The 26993-nt window shown below is 45.8% G+C and overlaps 1 protein-coding gene across 1 annotated transcript in view; it reads right to left on the minus strand.

Moving 5' to 3' along the window:
• Positions 1–26993, minus strand: part of Ephb1 (EPH receptor B1) — a 433582-nt gene that overhangs the window by 48907 nt on the left and 357682 nt on the right. Inside the window, exons 8-11 of the mRNA XM_032910279.1 lie at positions 26431–26539; positions 25544–25608; positions 14572–14694; positions 1775–2022 (exon numbers count right to left, since the gene is read on the minus strand). Of these exons, the coding sequence (XP_032766170.1) occupies positions 1775–2022; positions 14572–14694; positions 25544–25608; positions 26431–26539 (545 nt within the window). The remainder of the gene's footprint in view (positions 1–1774; positions 2023–14571; positions 14695–25543; positions 25609–26430; positions 26540–26993) is intronic.

Here is a 26993-nt window from a genome sequence, read left to right on the forward strand (position 1 = left end):
TCCCTAGCCCCTTGAGACTAGAAGTAAAGTCATTGTCATCCCTAAAACATGGACCCTTCTCTGCGGTTAAAGTGACATTATATGATTACTCAGACACACAAATGGTCCAGATTTCACAATCTCCTTGAAGCATGTTTGTTTTTGGACCCAGCTTGTTCTAAAGATGCTCAAAGAGGCCACTGGAAAAGGTACAGCTGATAGCACATTTAAACTCCATGATAACATGAGAGTGAAGAAGGCCAGACACTTTCAAGCCTTGCCCTGAGCTGTTTCATGTAATTCTGCAAGAAACTGGATGCTCCGTCCCATACATACCCTTGCCTCAGTTGCAGACTCATGAGCATTATAAACCTTGCTGCTATGCTAAGTAAGTAGGGTCTCGGGGTGATTAGTTATAAAGCATTAGAGCTATATTTCTTCTACTGCACAAGCCCAGTGCTCAGTGCATGCTTTGCCAGAGCAGTCAATCAATTAACGTTTCGGAGTGAACGGATGGTCCTTTGATCAGCAACCACAGCTGTTGACTGAGTGTAGGGACATGCATAGTCTGCTCGCCCAATGTCCTAATTCAGAAGGCTAAGGCCATTCTTTGACGCTGTTCTCAGATCCTCTGCTCTCAGAATCACTAGATGTCGTCCCCTGAGACTCTTGGTCAGGTCCAACTCCCAGCGTAGGTTTGGCTGCCATCCATTCTCCATATGCATCTGTGATCTCCTGGAGGGAAGTGGCTCCATTGTGAGTGCAGCCTCATAAGCATGGGTTCTGACATGAATTGTTCATAGTTCTCTCAACTAGAACGAATCGAGGTACATCCACGTCTGAGGCAGGTTGGACTGGGAGCCGTAGCTCTGCACAGATGTCAGGAAAGATTTCTTGGGGCCCGTGGGAGTCTTTCAGATGCCTCTTTAAATGGCAGGGGGATCAGGGATTTTTCTAGAAGATGGCAACCTGTTTTCTTCCTGATTAGCCAACTGAAGAGAACTGGCTTGGAGGTTGGCTCTGCTGGTGAAAGGTGGCAATGGCCACAGTCTCTTCAGTCCCAGTAAGTCATGGGGATATCTGTGACCACTCTTTGCTTCTGCCATCTTACTCAACCTATATGCGTTTACTGAGGCGCTCCCCCGTAGTATCACCCCTACTCTGAGGAGACCTCAGACTATGCTTCGCTCTTCTCTTTCTTTAAAAGTATATTTTAAAATCTTAAATATGCTAAATTACAATATAAGCATATCACCTCTCCACCCCATTTCTTATTCTTCCTCCAGCTCTTGGATCTATGGCTCCAAGAACATCTTGGAAGAACGGATGGACACAAAGAGCGTATGACCCTGAATACCAGGAAATCTGCCATGAGGCTGCCTCTCTTAGAAATGACCGATAAATAAGATACGCGCGCGCGCGCGCGCACACACACACACACACACACACCCCAATATCAAGAGATGTGCTAACAAAGAAGAGGGAACGTTTCATGGTGGCAGGGAGGGAGTTCCATTCCTACACAGAGATCTATAGGCAGCTAATGATAGCTAAGAGAAGGAAGATCGAGGATTGGCCTCTCCCAGGGATGAGGCCTCCTGATTGGTTACCCAGTACAGCTGTTCTCTCCTTTAACAACAAACCCCTGCTAACCTTGCCAAGGTTAAAACCTGCCCACATGTGACCAGCCAGTCCTGACGGCAGATTATCCTCACAGGAGACTTCTACCCAGGCCCTTTCCCCTCCATCCAGTATTAACCCTCCCCAAGCCACCCCCGACCCTGGTGGCTCTTACCCGGAGGAAAGAGTCTAAAGCGCCATTCTCCATGAACTCCGTAATGATCATGACAGGTCGGCTCTTGGTGACGACACCCTCTAGGCGAATGATGTTGGGATGGTCAAACTGGCCCATGATGCTCGCCTCGCTCAGAAAATCCCGACGCTGTTTCTCTGAGTACCCAGCTTTCAGGGTCTTGATGGCCACATAGATTTCCCTCTTGCCTGGCAGCTTCAATCGGCCCTTGTACACTTCTCCAAACTCCCCTGAAACAGTAAGCATGAAATTAGGTTCCTCATCCTTCTCAATCTGTGGAACCACAAGGGGAGGCATCTTACCAAGAGCAATGACACTCAAGGTAGGGTTGCGATTTGAGTGAAGACATGGAAATTGGATTTGTTCTATGCAACTGTGATGTCTAGGCTGTAATCAGTTCATAGAAAACACAGAAGGAATTAACACTCCTCACGTCAGTCCTTGGAAATAGTTTGAGTAGTTGAAGTAGAATTTCAGAACATATCCAAGTTTGGGTTTTGTCCCACACTTAATATTTTGTGGGTGTGCACCACCTGAATAACTGAAATGTCCAGCTTCACTTTGACAGAATTGTGGTTCATTTTTAGCAAAGCCTGGTGCACAAGTATCTGGGGGTGGAGGCTATGTGGGTACTTTAGTTGATGCTCCCACATTAAAGTGAACGTATCAGTGGCTAGCTTGTCCTCCAGAAAGCAGACTCTGAAAAGTTAGGAAAGGAACAGGTTTATCCCTGAAAGATAAAAGGGGAAGGAAGCAGGATCAGAATGGAGAGCCCCAGATCACAGCAAACACATCCCAAACAGACCTGGCAAAGCCTCAGCAAGCCTTGGAGGGAATAAAGAGTTCCTGTCCTCAGAAAAGCTAGCCCTGATATTCCCCACCAGGTTCAGCCACTGGCTGGGGGCTACCTGGAGGAGCTCGGCCTCTGCAGGAAAATGGAGTCAGATTCAGGGACTGCTACCGCTTGAAGCCTGACAGCTGAACTGTAACATATTTCTCCAAGTAGGAGCAGGCTGAACATCTCCACGGGTGTACAGCAGGATTTCAACATCTTTTATTTTTTATTTTTTATTTTTTTGCAGTAAAATCACCAAGAGTAAAAACAATTTTGATGACACCATTTCACAGCTGTCTAAAAGAAAAAGTCTGTTGAGTCCTGCTTAATGTGCTTTCAAAAGTTATTTGATGATTTCTCTTGGCTTTTGTTACTTCTAGTTTTTTTTTTTTCATGGGAGGTAGTTAAGTGTCTCCTTACGAGGGCTTCACTGAAAGGCATGTCAAAGGCCTCTCGGGAGAAACAGGGGCTTCTGATGGGCAAACCTTCGTTTTGTTTTTTTGTTTTTGTTTTTGTTTTTTCTTCACCTTAAGCTTCTAAAAGAAAATGATGGAGCAAAGTGTGAACGATCAAATGAACCACTAGCCCCATTGGAAAGACTTTTCTAGCAGGCTTCCGTGCTCTAGTCTGGACTTCCTTTTGCTTTCTGCTACAGAGGGCACTGGAAGAGAGCTACGCAAAAGGACTTTTATGCAAAACTGCCCTGAATTCTACTGAACAGGACAGAATGTGGAGCTGGAGGAGAGGCTGGCCTTAAGCACCGTTAAGAAGATTTCACCCCAGCCCTAGTACTCAGAGAGGTATCATGTGTAGCATTGGCTTTGGCGTTGAATCACAGGCTGCTTTGATGAATTGCTTGAGGTCAGACTGAGGCTCTCTCAGGTCTGGAGCTTGGACACCTGGCTGGAGTACCTGGCGTGTGGCTGGCATGCGGCTGGCATGCCAATCAACGTCAGTGTGCCATATGTATCATTGTCCATTTGGACTTTGCCTTGCCCATACTTACCTCATAAAGTATCAAGACCCCGTCACCATGCCACCCAAAGGCAGCTAAAGTTCTGACACTTAAAGTTGTAGCTTGTGGGGGCTAACGGGATGGCTCAGCTGGTAAAGAGCCTGCGTCTCAAGCTTGAGAATCTTAGCTCAGATCACTAGCACATACATAGAAAAATGCCATGTTTGGTAGCGCATGCCTACAGGAGTGCTGGGGCACTCCCTGTAGTTCACCAGCCACCTACTCTTTTTGAATAGGTGAACTACAGGTTCACAGGGACCCTGCCTCAAAATGACAACAGTCAATAAAGATATTCAGCCTCAATCTCTGATCTCCAGATACGTACATAAAAGTGAACAACCATGCCAACACATACACATATGTACACATACACATATGTACCCCCACTCACACATAAGAATGCTCGCTATAGATGAAACTGAATGCCTATGTCAAGAGAAGCTTGGCAAACCTCATCTCCATCTCAGGGACTGCCTAGAAATATTGAAAGTCATAGATGAGTGACAGAGGTTGACTGAAAGATGTTCACGTACATTAAGCGAAGGAGAGAAGGGGGGCGAGTCACAGAACACCACTGGCTGTGTGTGCCCATGTGGGATGCGTGTCGATACAAAAGGAAAGTGATGAAAATTACATGTCGAATGTATTTTTAACATCAACTTACTTTTTAAAATGGTTCTAAGAGAAGGATGGAGATGGGACTTGGGAGTAGAGATTAGTAAACCGAGTTAAGTTCATTTTAAATGGAGTTGCTATAATAAGCACAACTTGAGCAATTAAAATGCCAAAAATTTAAAGCCAAGGGCTAAACAGAACCTGCCACATATATGTGACTATCTATCCATATATGTATATGTGTAAATGTATGCATATAGATGCATGCATGTGTGACATACATATATAGTAGAATCCATCCTTCTGATAATCTAATGTTTAATAACTATGAATACAAATGATATCTTTGATAAATATGCTAATTGAATAATATTGGCCAGTGTATCTTCTTGTTGCTATAACGAGGTTTTGTTTTTTTTTTTTTTTAATTTTCCTTTAGGAGAAAGATACAGCTGGGAGTTTAGGGGAAGGGTATACAACTATTTCTTCTGGATGGAGATAGCCCACAAATATGTATCTGTTGGCCATCAACTGTGGAATGCTTCATTCCGTCAAATCACCACGACATTCCTGCAAATAAAATATCCATTCTGCCTATAAGCAAATTAGCAAGGAGACACCAAAAGCTGAATGTCAGTCGTGGCTCTGACCACACCCACTTCACTTCTTACCATTTGCCACTGGACACAAAGTTGCCATTCAGAAAGCACTCTGTCGGGTCTTACAGCCTCAAGCGGTTCTATTCTGGGCAGCGACTAGCCTAGCAAGTCTGTATCCGGGTAAGGACTTAGAAGTGGAGTTTCTTCCTTGTCTTCCTTCCTTTCTTGAACTCCCCTCACTAACTTCCTTTCTGAGACATGGTCATCCTCACGTTGGCAGTAATCCTCCTGCCCTGGCCTCCTGAGTACTAGTATTACAAGCACGTGCCACCACCCGTCTCAGAATAATTCCATAAGTGGATGCCATTCATCCAAGACTCTTGCCTGGGAGACAGAACTGGAATATTTATCAGTCTGTGTGTGTAATTTGGAAAAATGCACTAGATAAACCTAATGTGTCCCCCCACATACACATCAACACCCCAGTTCAGAAATTCTGTTCCGTGTTAGCTGGCCCTGCAATTAGATCACAAAGACTTGGGTTTCATCTCAAGATTCTGAGTAATCAGTCTGGGTGCAGCCTGGGAATTTCTATATTTAATAGCTGCCTACAGGATTGGCTATATAATTCTAGTGCCTGGCAGAAAATGAAAATATAGGATTCCTCGCTCAAAAATTATGAAGGATTTCAAGATGGTGACAGGGGAGCATAAAACTGAAGTGGAAACCTCTCTGAATATGGGTCTCTGCTTAACGGAACTGTCGCAGTCCTGGCTGCCCAGGTGCTCCTATGTGTGTGGCGAGAAAGAAGAAACAGAGGAAGGAAAACGAGAAAGCATGGTATTGAGAAGCTGTCTCCCCTGGGACTTCGTAGATGAGATTACTTCTCTGATTGACAAGCGTCACCTCACTGTTTGATCTTCATGGCTAACTGCTCCACAAATCAGTGACTCTAAGACTGACGTTTCAGATTATATCTTCTGTGGGGTCTCATCTCATTCTCCGAGAGTCAGAAAATAAAAGCGCGTTCTCCTCCGTAAGGAGAGGAGGGTGGTGCTGCTTGGTGACTTCAGTGCTCGGAAATCTGTTCTGCGGTGACATTAAGAATGGGGACTCTGGGAAATCAGTTCCTTTCCTTTCCAGTTTGAGAGAGGGAGGGAGAAAGGGAGAGGAAGGCAGTGAGGGAGAGAGAGAGAGGAAAAATGAAGGTAAGGAGGGAGGGAGAGGGACAGGAAGATATTGAGGGTGGAGAGAGAGAGAGAGAGAGAGAGAGAGAGAGAGAGAGAGAGAGAGAGAGAGAGAGAGAGAGAGAGAGAAGACTTACTAGTCTCTGAGCCAGGAGGTTTTCAAAACACCAACTGCAAAAATAAGTCACTCAGTATCAAGACCCTCCTCAGAGGTGTCCCACAATGAAGTGTGCCCTAAGTACAATGAGGCAGGTGGGGGAGGGAGCTTCAAGTCCACTCAAGGCTGGCCTGAAAGCAGTGAATGCTAGTTTGGTGTCTCCAGTATTCAACATTGTCAGCACTACATAACAGAAAGAAGTAGAAGGCTGCCTTACCTTCCTCCCTGGGAATTGAGAGAGGGGTCTCTAGATGTCAGACAGGTAAGGATACATGTGGGTGGTGGGTGAAAAACAAAGAGATAGGAGTAAGAGAGTGGGGGATGCAAAGGTCAAGAAATGGGGGACACATGGGTCTCTGTAGCTTTGCAAGACCTATAGGTGCCGACAAGGGCCAGAGGCCATGGGAAGTTGCCAGGAACTCCAGCAACTCCTGCCAAGCCTAGGATGGCAAAATCCAGGTCTCTGGCTATTTAGCATCCCCATAGTCTCAGGGAGGTGGAAACCAATGACCTCATAGCCATTACTTATTAATAACAAGAAAAACCTAGGACTTGTTTACAGTCTAAGAAAGCACTGTGTGCACGTATTCTTTAACCTTTGATCCATGTACTAATTTTGAAAACTGCATTTGCCTGGGTGTTGTGGTACGCAGAAGACAGGGAAACATAGGTTATGACCAGACTGGACTGTACAGTGAGACTCGTTCTCAAAAACAACCAAGCCCAAGTGAGTAAACCAAGCGACACATTGCATCCATCCATTTTTTGGCTTTCAGACGCTTTTCCTGCCATTGGAACAGAACTCGATGGCGCCTTGTGTGAAGATCTGAAATCTTCAAGATTTTCCTGTCCCATGTGCTCCACATCAGAATCATACTTTTTTCATTTCTTAATAAAATTATTTCACATCAAGGCGTGAATAGAAACTGGTTCAGCTCCATAGTGTCTGTGGTTGGTTATTTTTTGAGAAGACTTACCTACAGTGAGTGCGGCTAGTCTAATCTTAGTCAGGGTAGACTTCAATCAGCACACATCTCTACTAAAGCCCTGGGTCCTCTCCCAGAGCCTCACATCTATTTACTTGGGGCCCAGCTCCTGCATCAAGTCAGCATGGAGGCCAAGGACAGTCAATGGCTCTCAGTGTCTCTTATCCAGCATCTGTATCTGGAACTTATTAGAAGATACAGATTCCCAGAGACCCAGCAGAACTAATAGATCAGAGACGTGGTGGATGGAACCCTGGAATCTGGAAGTTAGTTCACGTCCAGTGATTTGGATGCCTGACTTCCCTCTGGGAAGTACGTTCCTTAAGGCTGTCAGTGCATGCCTTCTAGCCGGTGCTTCTGACAGTCCTCCCAGACAGCTGGGAAAACTATTCCTTACAAGTTGCAGTCTTGCCAAAGCCTCTTTCCTACCTTCCTTGACAAAATGAGCAAGAGAGAAACAGTGTTTCAGCAGCGTCAAATACCTCAACTATTATATATAAAATCAGAAGGGGAGAATTTTCAATTTTTGAAAATGAAACATTCCAGCCTGCCAGCAGGTATTTCAAGCAGCAGCTATTGGCTGTGTGCAGCAGGAATCTACACCCACAATTGCACCCTCCCCCCTTCCAGCAGCATTTTAAAGTCTCAAATTGCCTTGGGGGAGAAACGGGAAGCAGAAATCCTAGTTACTAATTCAGGCATGCATTCGATACGGAACTTTTAAAGAATAAGTTTAAGCTAGGTTTGAAAGAATGGTTTCAAGCAAGTCTCAACACAATAGCCTGTGCAAGGTAAGTAGGTTATAACTAAACACAAGAGTGATAAGGCTCGAGTCTGACCATCTCCTGACCATGCACAGAGGACAGACATTACTAATTGAGTGCAGCCTCTTTATCCTTTCGGCAGAGTTCCTCTGATGTCCATTACCCTGGCTGCTACATACTGTAAGTGTATGAGACAGCCTGGCTTCATGGTCATAGCATTCACAGAATGTAATAATGATATGGTTTACGTGCACTTCTCTTTCTCCGTAATTCTTTGTGGTTGTTAAACAACATGCTTCTGTGTTTATGCATATTTATGTATGTTTATATGTTTATGCACATATGTATTCATGCATGAGATTACATATACATGCATCTACATAATTTTCATGACATAATTAAGCCTATATAAGTATAAACTAAAAATGTTTGGGCCCCTATTGTCCTTCTTAGGGCATACTTAGAATGAGAACAGAGATAGGAACAGAAAAAGGACATTTTTTTTTCCAGGGACCATTGGACAGTCTTCATTGCACTACCATATGGGATAATGAATTGGAAGGCAGTATTGTAATTCCCAGCAAAAAGGGCCTGGGTACTCCAACCGCTAAGCAGAGTTTACCATCAGAAGCAATGACTATGGATTTAGCTGCCTTTTTTCACAGCATCGGAAGTGGCAGCAAGTGCAGGGGTTTCATTTACCAGCTCCGGATCAGCTGCATCTGAGTTTAAATTGTAGCTGCATCATTAACTCAAGGGCAGCCCAGCCTGCAGCAAGCCACCCTCTGCATGTTGATTTCCTCGCCGGTCTAGAAAACCCATACACACGTAAACATCATCTCTGACTCACGAGCTGTTACCAGGATTAAGTGCACAGCACTTGTGAAGCATGCAGGGTAGTGCCAGGCTCACCGCGCATGCTCGGACTGTGCCGCACACTTTATAGTTCCTGGAGACGTTTCCTTGGGCTCCTCTTCTAGAACCATCCCTGCAACCCCGACATTGCCTTCCTCATGCTCAGTGATGCCGAGAGAGTGTCAGGTTAGCAGGGAGCCTTTCTCTACAGGAATTCATCCAAAGATGACAACCCCACACAGTGAGCACACATTCATCTGAATAGAGCACCCATTCTCTTACCCAGCGCACCCCTCCCTGCAAGAGCTCTATTAGTAGCTGCTAGCAATGGGTGTTCGTTCACTAAAATACAGTCTGTGTGCTTTCCCCTGGATATCACCTCTAATGACAGCCCTACCTACAGTATCACGAACTTGGCAGCCATATGCTCAGCCTGCTGCATAGTTGCACAGGTTGCGAACTGAGCACAGGAGGGTTTTGCACTCTGTTAAGAATGTATATGGTGGCCCTGATTGACTCTCTAGATAAGTCCTACTGATCCAAATTAACCAAAGACCTGAAACTGACCACTGAGGTGACTCCTATTAGTCTCACCTATAGTAACCATAAGCTAATAGTCTCCATGGAGACCAGAGGGGTGCAGTCCCTCCTCCACAGAGATGTCAGCTGACCCCATTGTCCACATGGGGAAGGTAATAGATTGGCTTCCCCTCACACCAGTGAGCCAGCCATCTTCAGGGGGCCTAATATGCACCGACTATATTTCATCTCTCCATATTCTCTCTCTCTCTCTCTCTCTCTCTCTCTCTCTCTCTCTCTCTCTCTCTCTCTCTCTTTTATTCCCTCAAATTGTTTAGCTCTCAAAATTTTTAGCCCTGCCATGTGTTTACCTCCAAAACTGTCACCGGCTGTCATCATCACATATGAGGAACGTTTAGTTGCACAACAAAATGCCACATACTGGGTCAAGTCCCAGGTTAGTGAAAGAACATGTGTTTTGTCCCTTTAATATAACTTTGAGCCCCCGTGAGGAAAGGCTGACATAAAACAACTAAGGATTAATGATGTATTAATCTTCTTGAATGGTGTGATACCTGGCTCTATTATGGTTATTTTTAATTTCTTTGTTCAGCATCCTAAACAGCTTTAGAAGACACTTTGAAGTTACTGTGATGTGTCTATTTCATAGTTTCCAGATTCTACTCCACTGACCTCTTCCCTCAGATAACCAACCCTGCCACATCCTAGGTACCAAGAAGCCTTACTCTGCCTTCATGGTACTTAATGGTCTTCATTTCTGGGCCCAACCTCCAATGCCAACTGTCCCCATCAACTCCAGTCCCTCAACATCCTAGTAGATCCACTTGCCACACTGCTCTAGTTTGAATATCTAGTTGTTTCAATAGCATCTCCCATCCTGCCCTTGATCCCAGCATCAGCCCTCTCAGGGGTTCTTCCCACAGCTAGACAAAGCCCTGTAGCTTGTCTCTACGGTTCAGAAGGCTTCCCCTCCCATCAGACCTACAGCAGTGACCATAGTCCACTCTCAATACCCTCCTATTGCTCGACCTGCCCAGAATCCCACTTGTCCCTTGTGGGGGGAGGTCTCTATTACGGTTGTTTCATCTCTAGGCTACCCTGATGGTCTGGACCAAACTACAGAAGAAGCTTTCCCAGTGCTGCCTCTGTTCTTGTTCCTTTTAAGCTGATTGTCCACCTAGTGGTCACTCAGCTGTCTCTTCCCTGAGTCCTCCCTGACCACAAGCCTCTCTGCATATCTACAAGACTATACCCTCCCTATGCTCCTCGCTTCTCATCACACAACCTCTTCTTTCCTTTCATGGAGAGTGGTACTGTGTTTTGGGCTGGAAAATAATCTTCCATGGCAGGGACCTTTAAGCATTAAGTAAGTCTCCCAGCATCTATTACAGTTGCAGACTTAATTGATAAAGGGTTTTTTTCTCTGAACACTAAAACAGACTCTCTTGTAGGAAGCACAACTCTCTTCTCTGGCTCCCTACTGGGAAAGGCTTCAGAACCCTATGTAAGATAACCTGCATAGGCTATGGGTCAGCATTCCTTATATACTCCAAGATGTAGGGTGGTATGTGTCTAATTACTAGCTCTCTCAAAAACCGAGCAGCAGAGAGAAACAAATGCGCATGGCCAACAGTGTCTGCTAATTCCCAAGGTGTAAATATACCCACAAAGGCCGGCGGCGAGCACCATGATACTGTGTATAGGACTGGGAAGTTGGCTCCTGTGAGCTACTGCAAGCAGACTCCGGCATGGTTGCACTGGAACGTAATGGTCATTTTTCTCCTCGAATCACATGGCATCCTTTTCTGTCACTGTCTCTCTTTAACACAGTTGTTCTCAACCTCCCTAACCCTACATCCCTTTTATACAGTTCCTCATATTTCAGTGACCCACCAACTGAAATTTTTTCTCATTGCTTCTTCATAACTGTAATTCTACCACTGTTTTATGAGTTGTAATATTATTATTTTTGCTTTCCAATGGTGTTAGGTGACCCCTGTGGAAAGGTCATTTTACCCCCAAAGTGGGTGTGACCTGTAGGTTGAGAACTACTGCTCTGATGCGTTTCACAAAACTGTACCCTTTTCCTAATAGTTTCCTAACAGCTTTGAAGGTTACTTCTTTGGTGGAGTTGTTGTGGTTAGAAATGTAAACTGCCCCTCTAGCTTCATTTACTCGAATACTTGGTCTCCAGCTTGTGATGCCACTTTAGGAGTTTGGGGTAAGGGGCTGCTGAGAGGGCTTAGTGGTTAAGAGTTTCTCTTATAGAGGACCCACATTCGATTCCCAGTACCATATGGTACTTCACAGTCATCCACAGCTCAACTTCTAGGAGATCATATGCTGTTCTTCTGACTTCTGTGGACACGAAGCATATCCATTGTGCCCATATGAGTAAGCAAAATACTCACACGGAAAATAAAACGAATACATTTTGAAGGGGGAATAATAGTTGTGGTACCTTTAAGAGGCGGAGCCTTGCTGCAGGAGTGGGTCTCTAGAGGCAAGCCGTGAGGTTTGCTTCCCATCTGCCTTTTGCATTCTAACCAGGTGCTTCAGGCTCCTGCTGCCATCCCTCGTGATGAACTGTATCCCCTTCCTGCCTTTAGATGCTTTTAGTCAAGTATTTGGTCACAGAGAGAAAAATAAGGAATAGAGGAATCCTCCTAATCCCAACAGCCCTAGCCCATGGAATTATCCAGGTCCAAGGAAGGGCCCTGCAGCTTCTCTGTGCCTGCACTATAATGGTATATATAAAGTAGCTGACTGTGAATACTGCTCACTTCCACTATGTCTGTCAGACTTTAGAGCAGAGGAGACATTTATTCTTCTTAGGAAATCCACTTCAGTGTATAGAAAGTTTCCATTAAAAGCTTTTTGATGGAAGGAGACAAAGAAGAGGAGGAAAGAAGAAAGGGAGGGAGTACTGAAAGGAAAGAGAAAGGAAGTGAGGAGGGAGGGAGGGGGAGAGAGGGAGGAAAGAAAGAGATTGAGTATTTTTCCTGCCTGGTTTTCACTCCTGCATCCCCAATATTGCAAACTAGTTGCAAACCAGTTTTTCCCTTCTGCCCTAATTCCTCTGGGTGGCTAAGAGAAACACTGTCAATTACATTGTGTAATTGTTACTTTTCCCCTCCTTTTGTTTGGCTACCAAGCGATCTCTTGATTAGCACAAGGGGGAGCTAGTCTCAGTGAGGCATGGTGTGGGGAAAATGAATGTGTTGGTAGTGTCTTGTATTAAAACCACATCCTGTTGTGAATAGCGAGTTAATACCCACAGGGATCAGCCCTTGGATATTTCTGAATCACAGGGAGATGGGCCTGGGTAGAGGGTGGTCAGCAGGGACCAGACAAAATTCTTAATGCCAAGCTGTGGAACATCATGTAATCTGTTAAGTGCATCCCTCTCAATACGAGGCAAGCCAGATGAAAACCACTGAGCCTCTTCTGAGCAGAATGCACATACACAGCAGCACTGGAAAAATGCTACACACAAATGGAAGGCGAAGGATAGAGTGGGACCATCAATTGTCCCTTTATGGGCATCCGGCAGTTGGTGAGCTCACCCCAAATTGTAGCTCCCTGGCAGGATCATAAAGCGAGAAGGCTCTTTACTCGTCCCTTGACAAAGGCAGGAGGGATGTTGATGTGTACTGTCTTGGATGAAATGCAGTCCAGAACACATCACTCTAAGCACATGACATAAATAACAACATTAAAATCACTAGCACCATTACCGAGAGCCATAACAACAATTAATAATGCGGGCAAACAGAGTGCAGGACAGCAGGCCCGCCTCCTCAACACTCTTAAGTTTCCTGGAGAAATCAAAGCCCGTAAGAGCAGTCCAATTTATCTGGTACCCCACCTTCCAACGCATGATCCTTAAATATGTCAGTGTCTAAAGAGGGAGGGAAAATTATCGACACAGAACTGAGAGTCGTGGTTCAGTAAAATATTTAATGACAGTCAATGTGAAATGTGTAGAGACCCTGATGGGTAAGATTCTAATCAGCCATCTGGAACTCCTGAGGGGTTGGAGGTGGGTGGCAGTGTGTTGGGAAGGGGAGAGTTCCAGGGCCTTCCACAGTGTGGCCAGAGGAGGGGCAAGGAGGCAGGACTTAAGAAGAACCCAAGCGTAGAGATGGTGACCTAATGGGGTGTGCTTCCCCATGTGGCTCCCAATTTCATATGTGGCTCGTTGACCCCCTCAGTGTATAGAGAGAAGCTATGAGTGGAAGGATTGTGACATGTTCTTTCAAGATAACAAATGAAGTGGCTGCCTGCAGGACTCCGCTTAAACATGCTTCACGGAGTTAGAATGTCATTGGGAGGTGCAGCTCCATACCTGTCTGGTGACACGAATCAAGCACTCTGGTGCCAGGAACAGAGATGAAGAGAGCCTGAGCAACGGCTCATAAGAACTGAAGAAGCAAAGACAAAGAGACCGTAGAAGAAAATGAGGTCTGGAAGGAGAGCCAAACCGAAGATGTGAAGAGGTCACTTAAAAACGAATGATGTCCAGGATGTTTTGGGTTTTGTTTTGTTTTGTTTTGTGTTGTGTTGTTTTGTGGTTTTGTTTTTGTTTTTGTTTTGTTTTGTTTTGTTTTGCTTTTTGTTTTGTTTTGTTTTAATCTCACACTGAGACGTCTCACCCACTCTATATTAATTAGGCCAGGTCTACAGACAGATTGACTGCACTCTGTTAAAGAAAGTTGAATTTGCTAGATCAGTCTTTTGTTGTGATTCCCTGGGGGGCCCTCGGGAGTGAGTTCTAATCTACACTGGGATTCTATCCTGATGCCTGGTCTGGGTGCAGGTATATAAATACAGGGAAAGGGAAAGGGACAGTACTGGGGAGAAGTACTGTCCCAAAGTCACTGAGACACCAGCAAGGAAGACACTAGATCGGCTTTGTAAATGGGTTCTCTCTATCTTCATGAGTAAGTATCCTACACTCTCTCCTTATCTGGGTTTTGTGGTCTGTTTCCTGGGCTACTCCAGAATCTTTGAAAACTGGGGCCAATGTGTAGTCTGCTTTCCCAAACAAGCTTAGCCACTGTGCCCAAGGTCCCCAAGGACTGAGCAATGCTCTTGCTCTGACCTAGATGCACATTCTATGTGGTCCATACTCATCTTCTGAGGAGAATAGAAGGCATTGAGAGTGGTCGGAAGGTGGCGTGTGGACAACAAGAAGACAGAGACAAGGGGAGGGAAGAGCCATACCTGCTCCGATGACCTCTTCAATTTTCACAAAAGACACATCAATCTCCTTGGCAAACTCCCGGACAGCTTCATTAGGGTCCTCATAAGTGAAAGGGTCAATGTAGATCTTCATCCCTGGGGAGCCTTATTGGATAAGATAAGCAGGTTAACATCCCAGAGAGGATACTGTCCCTGCTACCACAGATGCCCCCAGCACCAAGGATATTCCTGGGAGGGACCCTTCTCTTTACCGGGTGGCTGCCCCATCTCTCTTCCCCCAGACCACTCCAGTTCTCTGCCCTCTGTGTCTCTTCCATATTTTCCCCTTTTCTCTGCTCTTGATGCAATGCGGAACAGATTACTTATAAGTGACAGATCGGGACCAGTTCCCACACCAGGCACTCAACAGAAGGCAAAGAAGCTGATTGATGCCAACCAAATGCATTAGCGGAAAAGTGGTGGTCAAATGGTAGGGTAGATATCAATATTTATCACCTTGACAACTCTCCTGAGTGGAGGCCACTGTTAAGGTTATAACTGACGGCTGTGGTCCATGGCCACAAGAGGGATGAGGACGGAGTTTGTTTGTCAAATAAGGAAGAAATCGCTATTAGAAAACCCTCAAGACAGAAGTGCCAACACAGTACGCCAGAAGAGAAAATGTAAGGCGAAAGCTTAGGAAATATTAATACAAGAAAGAACAACGTCTACACAGAAAAAATGGGGTGGGATGAAAGAAAAATGGTAATTGAAGCCCCCATGCCTTCAGACACACTGAAGTATGAAAAAAAACGAATGAAATGGTAGATGAGAAATACATAAAAGAATATAGACCTTGTCACTGATGTATACGGTGCAAGATAGATAGGTGTGCTTGGGGACAAAATAGAGAATCGTCACTGCAGAAAAACTACTTTCGAAAAGTAGAGGACAGGGAACTAAAAAAGCAACCAGAACCCAAGAACAAATGGATCCATCTGAGAAGCAATTTTTCAACTTGTTCCATGTGTCATTAAGTGAAGTGTAGGAATTGTTTCCACAGTTCTGGGATGGTGAAAGGTGGGGCCTCCAAGTGACGGGCTATCTGGTCTACCACCATATCCCTGCTGCCGAGTGCCTATGAAGGGGTCAGATCAGCAGGAGCAGGTCATCTGGGAATCCAGGTCCAGGCTGGGCTTCAGGTTTTAAAAACCTCATCCCAGTACCTCATCCATGCTTTATTTCCTACTGCCTCTGAGCCTTCCAGCCATGCTCCAGTTCTGTCATTTTCCATCAGAAAAACATCCAATGCCTCTCTGAATGTCTTGATCACCTTCTTCAGGAGAGGACTGGAAATCCTAGCACACAATCCAAAGAAGTGAGAAAAATGCACTGCAGTACGGGGGTGGAGGAGGGGATAAGCCAAAGAAAGCTAAGTAATGGGAGAAATAGAGTTTCCTAAAAGATAGGCTCTTTTGTCCTTTAGCCATACTGCTCCTGGTATTCCAGGATGCTTGTTTGGAAGTAGGCAAACACACTCTTGAAGGCTTCTATTGGTGGGATTGAGAGGTTAGGGAGATCCCTTAGTAAAGTGCTTATCCTTGAAAGCCTGAGGGCCTGAGATCGATCGCTAATATCCATATAAAATGTTGAATGTGCAGCATAGACTTGTAGCCCCAATTCTAGGGAGGTAGAGACAAACAGATCTCCAGGGCTTGCCACCCAGCCAGCCTAAAAAGGTTCCAATGAAAGACCTTGTCTCAAAATAAATAAATAAATAAAAAAGGTTGGTCAACACGTGAGGAACAACAAATAAGGTTAACCTTGGCCACTGTTCATCCAATAAATGTGCATGCATGCATGTGCTCATACACTTGCCGCCCCCTGACACACACACATGTACATGTACATACATGAAAAACTCCACAAAACCTGATGATGACTTTGGCTTTGGAACCCACGCAATAACTAAAATCTGGACAAAGCAAGTAGAGATTCTCACCCCTGCCTATGCCTAGTCAGCTGACATCATGAATCATTTGCCACAAACTTCGTGCTTGAGAACCATGCAGTCGAGTTAAAGAAAGTAACTGTAAAAACAAAACAATCTCAGAGTGGTTTAAATAAGTGTATGATTTTTGTCTAGGGCCATTTTTAGAGCCACTCTCAGATGGAGGAGGCCTGTTGTACACTGGAAACGTTTCACTTCCCAGGGGATAGCAGTATGTATGCGCATGTGCAAGAGTGAGAGAGCTCCTTTGTAGCGATGGACTCAAGGCAAAGCAGAGATGAGGTATCACCAATTTCCCACCTGCTGTGCAGAACACATGAAGAGAAAATGCAATTGGGCAGACTGTGAGCTTATGAGATGACCAGGGCAGCAACCCCAGGATGTCTCAACTCTGCTTAGGGTTCCCCTAGAACCTGCCCTAAAGGCCACATTATAAAAATAAATGGCTTATCTGGGGTATGCCAAGAAGTACATAAAAGAAAAAAGAAATTAAGTAGGGAACAGAAGGTGGGAGGTATAAGGTACGCCCATAAGTCGTTGACTACTGTGGGTTATTACAACTGGCTTCATCTTCACTCTGTGAGCATAGATGGGTGACCACAGTTTTAGAATGGACCCTCCCCAGAAAAGAGAGCTGAGGTATTTTCATAGTGATTGGCAGAGTCAAAATGTCAGTAACATAGGCATAGGAGAGGCTCTAAGGTCAGAGAAAGCAGTCAGGCAAAAGAACACAGATGCTGCTGACAGAGTTCAGACATCACGCATGGGAGGATGAAGGAGACAGATAAAAGAACACAGAAACACCCGAGACAAGAAAAGAAGAGGGTAAAAGGGCACCAGGGTAGTGTCAATAAGCTGTGACTTCCCCTCCTAATTCTGTACATCCCCTGGTGCTGATATCTTTAGATGACATTAGGAACCCCAAACACTTTATTAATCCTGCCTAATACAACAAGTTCAGACTTATCTCTTATAACAGCTTCTCCACCAATCAGGGAAATGTGACTTTCCCTTCAGCTTGCCTGTGAGAATAAAGTCCCTGTGACAAGTGGCAGGTCCAGCACAGTGGTCCATGTACCGTGAAGCCTCCCAGACTAATAAACTCATTAATGTTATCAACCTCTTTTTTCTCGGACGTGTTCAGGGAGGTAAAAACTGAAGTGAGGTGTGGTGGGTAGTGGGGGGCTATGAGCCATTTAGGGTTATATTAGTTACTTTCAAAATAACTACCTTGTTATTTTAGATCAAGGGCTTTTAAAGATGTATGCTAAGCTGTCCTAAAGGAGTTCTTCCATGGAAACTAATTAAACAATCGAGAATGGGCTGCAATGAATGGTTTGTAAGTAACGACATATATGAGGATGAATGGGGAAGGATTCTGAGATAATGAGCATTACAGATATTGGCCCCAGCCAGTTTGGGGAAGAAGCTATTCCCAGAAGGCAGAAGGCTCGTCACTTGACAGAGCCTCTATTCTTTAGGCCAGTAATGTGTCACAAAGTGCACTCAGATGAGGAAGTGTCTGCCCTGTGATGATACATGCCCTTAACTTCCCAAGAGAGATCTGAGGAATTGAGAATGTGGATTCACATGTGCGTGCGTTTGCACACACGTGAACGTACGAGTAACACCATAGCTGCTGTGCTGTGTCCAAGGGCTTTGGCCATCGCTGGGGCATTTCCCAGGAGCCAAAAACGCTGCCTGAAGTCCGGGACTGTGATCTGTTGAGATGTCTAAGCTAAATGAATGTCCTAAATCCTGCATCTAATGCTTCCATAGGAATCACTCCCCAATTTGTTGATATGGAATGAAAGAATTGTTATATGGAGAAAGGGCTCAGTCAAGGTCTTAGAAATGGCTCAAACTCAGAGACTTTCCTCTAGTCACAGCCTGTTAAGTGTTCAATGGGGCAGGAGGAGAAGATGTCCCTGACCCAGGGCCTCCTGCTGCAGGCAGGGGTCTATGTGTTCTAAATTAACAGAGTGATTTGGCTAAGCACATGAACACGAGGGGTTGCAAACACCTCCTCAGAGATGACAGATCTCCCCAGAGATCTCTCCACGCACCCAAGCTCTAGCCAGCCTTTCTCAAATCCCAGAAGATGAGGAGGGGGAAACATGCCTTTCGCTGGGCGGAACAGGTCATTTGTCTTTCGGCTCATTTTGTGTTTCTGCATAAATCCCGCGTCAGCCTGCTCCTGCTCCCACTTGCCAGTGAGCAGTTTTTAATTATCAGGAAAATGGTATTTAGTGCAATGAATCACCAGACAGTGAACAGGGAATCAAGTCAGCAACAGAGTCAGGCATAGCCAAACACTGGGAGACTGGGCTCAGAAGATGGTCTCTGATGGTGAATGTTGGGAAATATTTTTAGAGGCGATGACGGCAATATTAGATTAATAGACCCACACGAGACATGGCATTTTATAGTGATTGGTGTGGCTTTCACACCGTTGTTATTAATAGGAATACTTTTAACGTGTTGGCCATTTTTGAGTTTCCATTTTTCATAGGCTGCATATCTTTGGCATAAAGGGGGCATGTGCGGACTTAAATGTCTGATTGTTAGTGCTTTATTAGTAAGCATACCCCCAGCTTTCTCATCCCACCAGTTCACAAATCTCCAATAAAGGTCTAATTTGTTAGTGTGGTCTGGTGCCTTTTTGTGTGACACCAAATATTTCCGAAAGCACAAGACATACTTTCCTACTGTCAGAGGCTCTGTACCAGAAGACCAACCGGAAGTGGCTGAAGTGAGCTCGGGGATACTGGAAGTCTTACGTGGGGGTATCTGTAAGGTTATGGAGACGTTTACCAGTGCTAGGAGTGCAGGGCAAAACAGAGGACTCAGAGTTGTAAATAGCAGGTGACATGCCTGGACTAAGAGCTAGAGGAGAAACCCGCTACCCTTATCCAGGCATGGTGAATATTCTGAGTTTAGAACTAACAGTAGTAGCAGGCACATCTGAAGGCCAGTTGTGACAACTGGTCCTAGAGCTTCAGAGGTTCCAGCAGAAGCCAGCTGGCCTGTAGCTGAGAGAGGACTTAGAGTCCCACAGGGTACAGTCAGAGAATGAATGAATTCAGTCCAGCAGGCTTTGATGGTGTCATAAGGAGATGAGGAAGTTTGCCTGCTTGCAGCTCATTCTGGATCCAAGAGAGATTTTGTCACCTCTGTGACTCATCCAACTTCGCCCAGGTATTTGAGCATAAAAGGGGAGCTGCTTAGAAACATGTGCGGTCCTTAAGGGACCATCTCTGATACTGTGCGTTGGAACGCAAAGCGAGCATCCTTTGTTTTCTTCAACACTGCTAGACATCCAACCGACACTGTGGGATCTACAGAAAAGCCAAGCTCTTGGAGTTCTTCACATGGTTGAGGAGTGAACGAGGACACGAAAGAGGTCAAAGCTGGGCAGTGTGGAGTCAGGAGACCACACTTGGGGAATGTGCTGTAAACACGACAGAGACCAGAGTAGGTGAAGGTCATGGATGCTACTCTTCAAGGTCAGACTCCGAGAAGCTCCAGAACTGGAATAAGTGGGAGGGCAACAGGATGCTACTCCAAAGGAGAAGTTTGGAGTATTTAGAGGGAGGCATGGCACTGGGTGTGGAGGAAGTGGGGAGACAGACCAGCTTGAAATGGGCAGCAATGTTGACAGACAAACCCTGATGTGAATGCCACTGGGCACACAAAGCTGACTGCTGTGGAGAGGGACACCGAGAGCAGGGCACTGGGGAGCTTATTTTGCTAAGGAAGGGACTGCAGGCTGGGAAAATGGTCGTGAAGTGGTCTCAGTAATTACTTAAGGTGGAAGATAGCACCATTTGCAGTGGACGGTGAAAAACAGAAGAGGAAATAGCAAATACTCCTGGGAAGTTGCATAACACCTCCATGCCTGGTGGCTATCTATGACCAGGACAGACAAGTTCTCTCGGGCAAGGATCGTTGCTCCTGGATCGCTCAGAAGTCCAACTGGGAACCTAAGGGCAATGGCTAATGATCTTGGAACTACTGCAGTTAACAGGTGTGGAGACTCTGGCTAGGAGCCAACAGCATACACATGGGTGACTCTAGATCGTTCGATTTATTTGACATTTAATAAACGCTGACTGTAAACTCAGCCTCCTTTTGTACCAAGGAGCCTCTCCTTGTATGCCCTCAGGCCTTTACTTATGTCTGAAGCACTCCTAATACCCTAGTAAGTCTCTTTCTTCCAGGGTCCTCCTGTCCTGCGTATTGGGTCTCAGGTGATTCCTCAGGGGCTGGGTTAGGTATCCTTGACATTCTGAATACATCAACCATGCAGAATGCAGTAGCTTAGACATACTGCCAAGTGGAACTTCACCTCATCTCTCACCCAAAGCTGGAATTTTTTTTTTTTCGAAACATTCACTGCTACAAAGTTCTCAAGCCCTAGCCTCAAGATAGAGGAACCTCTTTGATGGACAGCTCCTGTGACTCTGGAAACATTCTATCAGTCAGACACTTGCCACACCCAACCAGGCAGGCTGCTCTCCTCTGCACAGGTGCTTTGCCGAATGTGACCTTGAGACCAGGTCTCTAGGACAGAGTCCATGACTCTGAGTGGGTTCTTACCGGCCGCACAAAGAGTAGAGTTGATGTAAACATTTAATACAGCAAGTGATCAAAATGAGTGTTATTAATATTCTTCATCAGTCGTGCCACTGAGAGTAAGCACGTGATCAGCTATTTTTTTTTCCACACAAATAAATAGTAAGTGGGATGTCTCCCTATTTGTACTGCTTCCGTTCTGTTTTAACCTAAAACACTAGGTTCCAGATTTATCCTGCTAACATTTTGTCTTGCAGATTTCAAATTAGCATTCAAAGCTGTTGGGTAGCTCTGAATTTTGATTCTGTCTTTTATGGTGTTAGTTCTGCTTTCCAACTGTTACCTACAAACTCGATCAGCATCCCCACGCTTGTGTCTGACTCGTGAAGTTTAAAAAGCAATCAAACAGGCATAGACTGAGTAGGACAAGTATTAGAATAACATCAGGGACCTCTCTCCTAAGGGAATGACAGTCACTAACTCACGTTCTCTCTATATGAACACGGTCTGTATCTAGTTAACCATGCCTTCTGTTAGGGGACCATAAGATATTTTTGCCAAAATAAACATTCACCACCCATAATTCTCAAATTTACTAAATGCATGGTCTAATTAAAAAGAGACAAGGTCCCATAATTATTTTCTTAATCACCTCTTGTCTGTTCCTAACGATGACAGAATTCAAGTTTCATATTCCCAAACCCATGTGATTCACAGTGTCTTCGGGCCATCTCTCTGGGGCTGGCTTCTTGCCTACGCCCTCTCTCTGCCCCTTTGCTTTGTCAGAAGATTAGGGTGTTTTCTACTCTGAAGTATTATAGTTAGTTTTAGTGTCTACTTGCAACATATCAGAATCGCCTGACCAAGGAGCCTCACTTGGACAGCATCCTGGTTTCTTTGATTGATATGGGGGATGGGTGTTACATTTTGGTATTTGCGCAGATTTTAAAAAAGGGGGAGGTGTAGCAGAGAAAATGTATCTCACCTGCCTTTTGCTTGCCTGGCTTCCCTCTTGCCATTGAGTTAATCTGCCCCATGGCTGCTACTGCTGATTCCTATGCTAATGGAAGAACCAATGTGCCCAGGTTTTCTTTGGGATGAGGGACCAACAATTCTCCTTCAGAGCTTCTGGTGCCAGATTGAGACTGCTAAGGGTTCCAGCCTCAGGACAGAGTAGTTACCGGGTTCTTGGCTTCCAGGTATGATTCTGTTGTCATCTGTCTGTCTGTCTGTCTGTCTGTGTAAGAGTGTGTGTCTCTGTATGTATGTTTGTATCTCTGTGTGTGCACATTTATGTGTGTGTGCGTGTGTGCGTGTGTGTGTGTGCGTGTGTGTGTGTGCGCATGTGTGCGTGTGTGTGTGTGTGTGTGTGTGCCTATGTGTGATTATTCATCCCACTGGTTCTGTTCCTCTGGAGAACCCTGACAAATACAGGTCCATGCCTCATTTATGCTTTTTCAAAACATGAAATCAGAGACTCCATATCTTCTACTTAGAGGTAGTTTTCTTAGAGCTGACCCCCTAAAGCCCTTAATCCATTCACAAGCCCCAAACCCCCTTTATCTCCATCCTTTTGGCCCTCACCCAGCTCAGAAATTAGGAATGACTCAAGTTCCCGGGAGACCTGTTTGCATTTCCCAAAAATGCAAACTCTTCTCCTCTGTGCATAACTATTCTCTTTTAATCCAACCCCTGACACCTACACTACATCCTGAAGTTAGATTCCTAAGCCTCTGTGCTCTACGTGGATCAAACTGCCCAAGTCATCTGTAATCAGCCAACAATTTATGAGAATTGGACCAAGAACCATGACAATGCTGTCGACCCATTCCTGAGTATGAGAAGCCTGTGCTCCTTTCTACCTACCCTTGAACGTGAATCCCTGGCTCAATAACTCTTCATCAGACTGACTGACAACACACGCAGCACAGTCTCCTGCCAGACTATCCTCCAGCAAGTGTCTTGCCACCAATCCAAATTCCCCTTTCCATCTCTGATCACTAATTTCTCACGCAGTGGTTCTCAACTTGTGTGTTTCAACCCCTTTGTGTGTGGGGGGGTCCCATATCAGGTATCCTGCACATCATATGTTTACATTACAATTCATAACAGCAGCAAATTTACAGCTATGAAGTAGCAACAGAAATAATTTTATGGGTGGGAGGTCGCCACAACACGAGGCACTGTCTGAAAGAGTCACGGCATCCAAGGTTGAGAACCACCGATCTAGGGTCAGAGACGAAATAGACCCAGTGCCCCAATGTAAAAGGATGTTTTGTTTTCAGTAACCAAATCTGCCATCCTTTGACTCCTGAGGGAAGATGAGACTGTTGCAAAAGCTTCCTTTCTGTCTCTTTTTGCCTCTGCATCACTTTAAAAGGGAGAGTCTGGAAGACAAGACCCACCAAAAGACTCTTTTGTAGTATTCCCCTGAGAAGCCAAGGGAGGCACTGTCTCCACTGACGGAAGACACTGTCCTTCCTGGACTAGCAGTTGTCTCCTTGAGTCAAGGCAAGCTACTAGACTAAGGTTTCCTGTATAGACACAAAGGAAACCTTCTGTAGCCATTCCTCCCACCTCTACCTATCTGCCTCTCTTCCCAGCCAGGCTCCTCCTTCACCAGAGTTGTTTCTTCTGCTTTTGGTGAGCTAGGCTTTCCTCTAGCTGCATGGCCCTTTGATCATGATCCTCCAGTAGCAATGGCTTCAAAAATGCACAGATGAAACTCAGTGCATGTGAGTGTGAGCTTAGAGGACTCAGGTGTGTGTGTGTGTGTGTGTGTGTGTGTGTGTGTGTAACTTGGCAGAGCCACCATTCAACAGAAGGACAGCCAAGTGTCAGGCTGATGCTAACAAAAAAAGCATTGCCAGTCTACCCGGGATGCCTGGAGGTCCTGTGCCCTACCCGAGGGTTGGCACACCTTGAGAAAGAGAATTCATGGCTGACTCACCCTGGGTCACTGTCAGAAATCTCTAGACTTCAAAACAGGATTGCATGTTTTGAACCCAAACATATGTACACCTGTGGTCCAAGTCTTCTATTGGTCCAATATGACCACCGATAAATGTTTTATCCTACAGAGTTCAGGCACCGGATCTGAAATGGACATCTAGTGGCTTATCACAGCGAGGATCTGCCTGGAGCAGATGAGGAGACAATGCCAGAAGTCCAAGATGGAGGAGGGAAGCCGAGCATGGGATTTGAGGCAATTCTGAGGCACAAGGGCAGTACACATCATCGAAAAGTCAGATACCAAACTATGGCTTCAAGAGTGGGCCCTGGGAAGTCCTGATGACATCCGGTGGCTGCTTCTTGCAATATCTACGCTGTACACATCCTAGTGCCAAAGGTTTGATTGTATATAACGCTTCAGGTATCTCTTAATCTTGGTTGAAAAGCCAAGTCTGTGGTGTGACCTCTGAGCAGCCCAAGTTCGGACCATCCATGTTAGAACACGGTATTCCTTCACAGCACGATTGCCTCGCTTTCTGTGTCAGGTGACCTCAGAGAAAGAAAGCAGGCTTGTCCGTGTGAATTTTAGTCTTGGAAGCCATTTTTACTTAGAGAACAAACCCAGTAAACACGAGTCCATGCTTCATGGTATGCACGTGTGTGGTGTCTGCTCAGGACAAAAGTGGCTTAGGACACAAGCAGAGGACTGAGGTGTGGTGTGGCTTAAAGGGGACAGCCCAGGAGGCTGGGACAGATTTCTTGGGTCATGCGTGGACTTCAAAAAGAGTCATTTAGAAACAGTATCTTCTGGAAGCAGGGAAGTGAAGCAGGGAAGTGGTCCACCTATCCCTCCAGGGAACTGGTTTTGGACTGCAGTGCTGGAATCATTCAGAGGAAGGAGCCATAATTCTGATATAGAATTATATGTGTTTTGGTAAGGGAAACTTGATATACAAAAATATTTATACATAGGCTTAAGCGAGGCAGAGTTAAGATAATGAATGAGAAAAACTTTTCAAGGTACTGTTTGAAAGAAAACGCTTGGGAGATTCCCCGGCACTTCAGCCTTCTGGGCTCTGTTATCTCCTTAATTCCCTGCATTCGTGTTCTATAGCTTATCTGTGAATTTGGTTAACACATTCCCCAGCCGCTCAATTGGATAAGATAAGGTAGAAGATGTTAATAGAGAACTCTCCATCTTTCCCCACCGAGAGCGATTTCAGGATTCATTGACTTGCTAAACCCTGTCTTCCCCTGTCTCGAATATGGCTTATCAGTACAGAAGGTAATCTCCCACCAGGGGTCCAGTGACGCCCACAAAGGGCATGCAGTGGACAGCCTGTGGTCTCCAGGGACTTGCAGAGAGAGGGACCACTTGGGTACCGAGGGCTTGTCAGACATTTGCTGTTACGTTTGACCCCTCACTATCTGGCTCTAAGGACCCAGGTCACACAGTGGGGTGTGTTTTCTACTCACCTCGGCCTGTGCTGTAATGCTGGAGTTTATCACTGTACACAGCCTCTTTGCTGTAAGCTCGTTTCCTGCAGACACAGAGAAGAGGGACTTCCTTAGCAGGGACATATGGAGGCTTCATGCCCAGACATAGAACTCACCCTGGATGTAACCTGGGACTGAGAACTGGGAGACTCCCACTTGAAGGTTTCATTTCTGCCTTGCCTTACCCTCTGCTTGACCAACACACATTCCCTTGGGCAGGGAGTTTAGCTCTCAAGGCAAAGACTTACAGGTACCAGGAAAGGCTGTGGGCATCTCCCAAGAGGGCAGTGGTGATGAGGACTGACCCCCCCACCCCCGCCCCATCTGCAGAAGTGAACAGCAGGACTGCTCAGTGGGAACCAACAACAGGGCTTTGCCGGCAATATCTGGGCTAACCACCCAAGGCAGCAGCAAACAGTATTAAAAATTCACAAGGCCTTCAGGCCAGTCGGTGTGCAGAGCTAAGTTTCCCCTGCCTCTTCCTCACCCTTCTTCTGCCCGCCCGCCTTTTGCCGGCTGCCCAGGGCCTGAGCTCTCTGAGCAGAAGACTGCCTGTGCACAGCCGTGATGCTCCAATGGGTCAAATGCAATTTTGTAACTGTCACTCTGAAAAGTCCTCGTGCATGAGGGGCTAAAAGTCTTGGCTGAAATGAGGATTGTGGACGGAGGCTGTTTACTTATAGTCTTGCCCAGTTCCCATAGCAAGTTTTTATCCTAGGCACAGAGAAAAATCAATAATCTTGAGATTTCTAGGTTGCTGGTTAAAGGACTTGCCCAGGCTGCCCAGTGTGGGAAGGGCCAGCACGGGATAACGGTACAAAGTGAGGGGCTTCCTGGAGTTGGGGAAAACAGAGTAGAGGACCTACCTGCTGCAGACAATGGAGATGGCCACCAGAGACACAACAAATACAACCCCAGCTGCTGCAGAGCCAGCGATCAGGGGTAGCTGCTCTCTCAGCTCCGACTTGTAATCATCTAGGAGAGAAAGGAAAGCATTAGAATCCTCCCCGTGTGTCCCAGGGGGCCTAGCTGGACTCCATGCATGACACCAAGGACATCAGATACACGCGTACGTGTGGACCGGCTTCCGGTGCTTCAGAGTGGGAAACAGTAATAGAAACAGAACATCAGGGGCAACTCTGGGAACTTGGGGGTGATGACGACTGTCTCCTAAGAGAAGGTGACTCCGAACCCCCACCGACCTGGCTGGCGCTGAAGGTTTTTCTAAGTCCTGTCTGACGTGTTAAGGGTAAGTCCACTGGAGGGGAAATGAAAGCCATTGCTGAAACAGCTTAAGCTGTTGAATTGCGGCTTGTCAACGGATTCATTGAGCAGATTTCTACAGTTTATCTGTAGTCAGCCAGCTCTGCAGCAGGAGCTATGGAGGATGAAGAGGGATCGCCAAGCATCCTGAGCTCCCCCTTGACAA

Source organism: Rattus rattus, chromosome 8, assembly GCF_011064425.1.
Source record: "Rattus rattus isolate New Zealand chromosome 8, Rrattus_CSIRO_v1, whole genome shotgun sequence".
NCBI classification, from domain to species: Eukaryota; Metazoa; Chordata; class Mammalia; order Rodentia; family Muridae; genus Rattus; species Rattus rattus.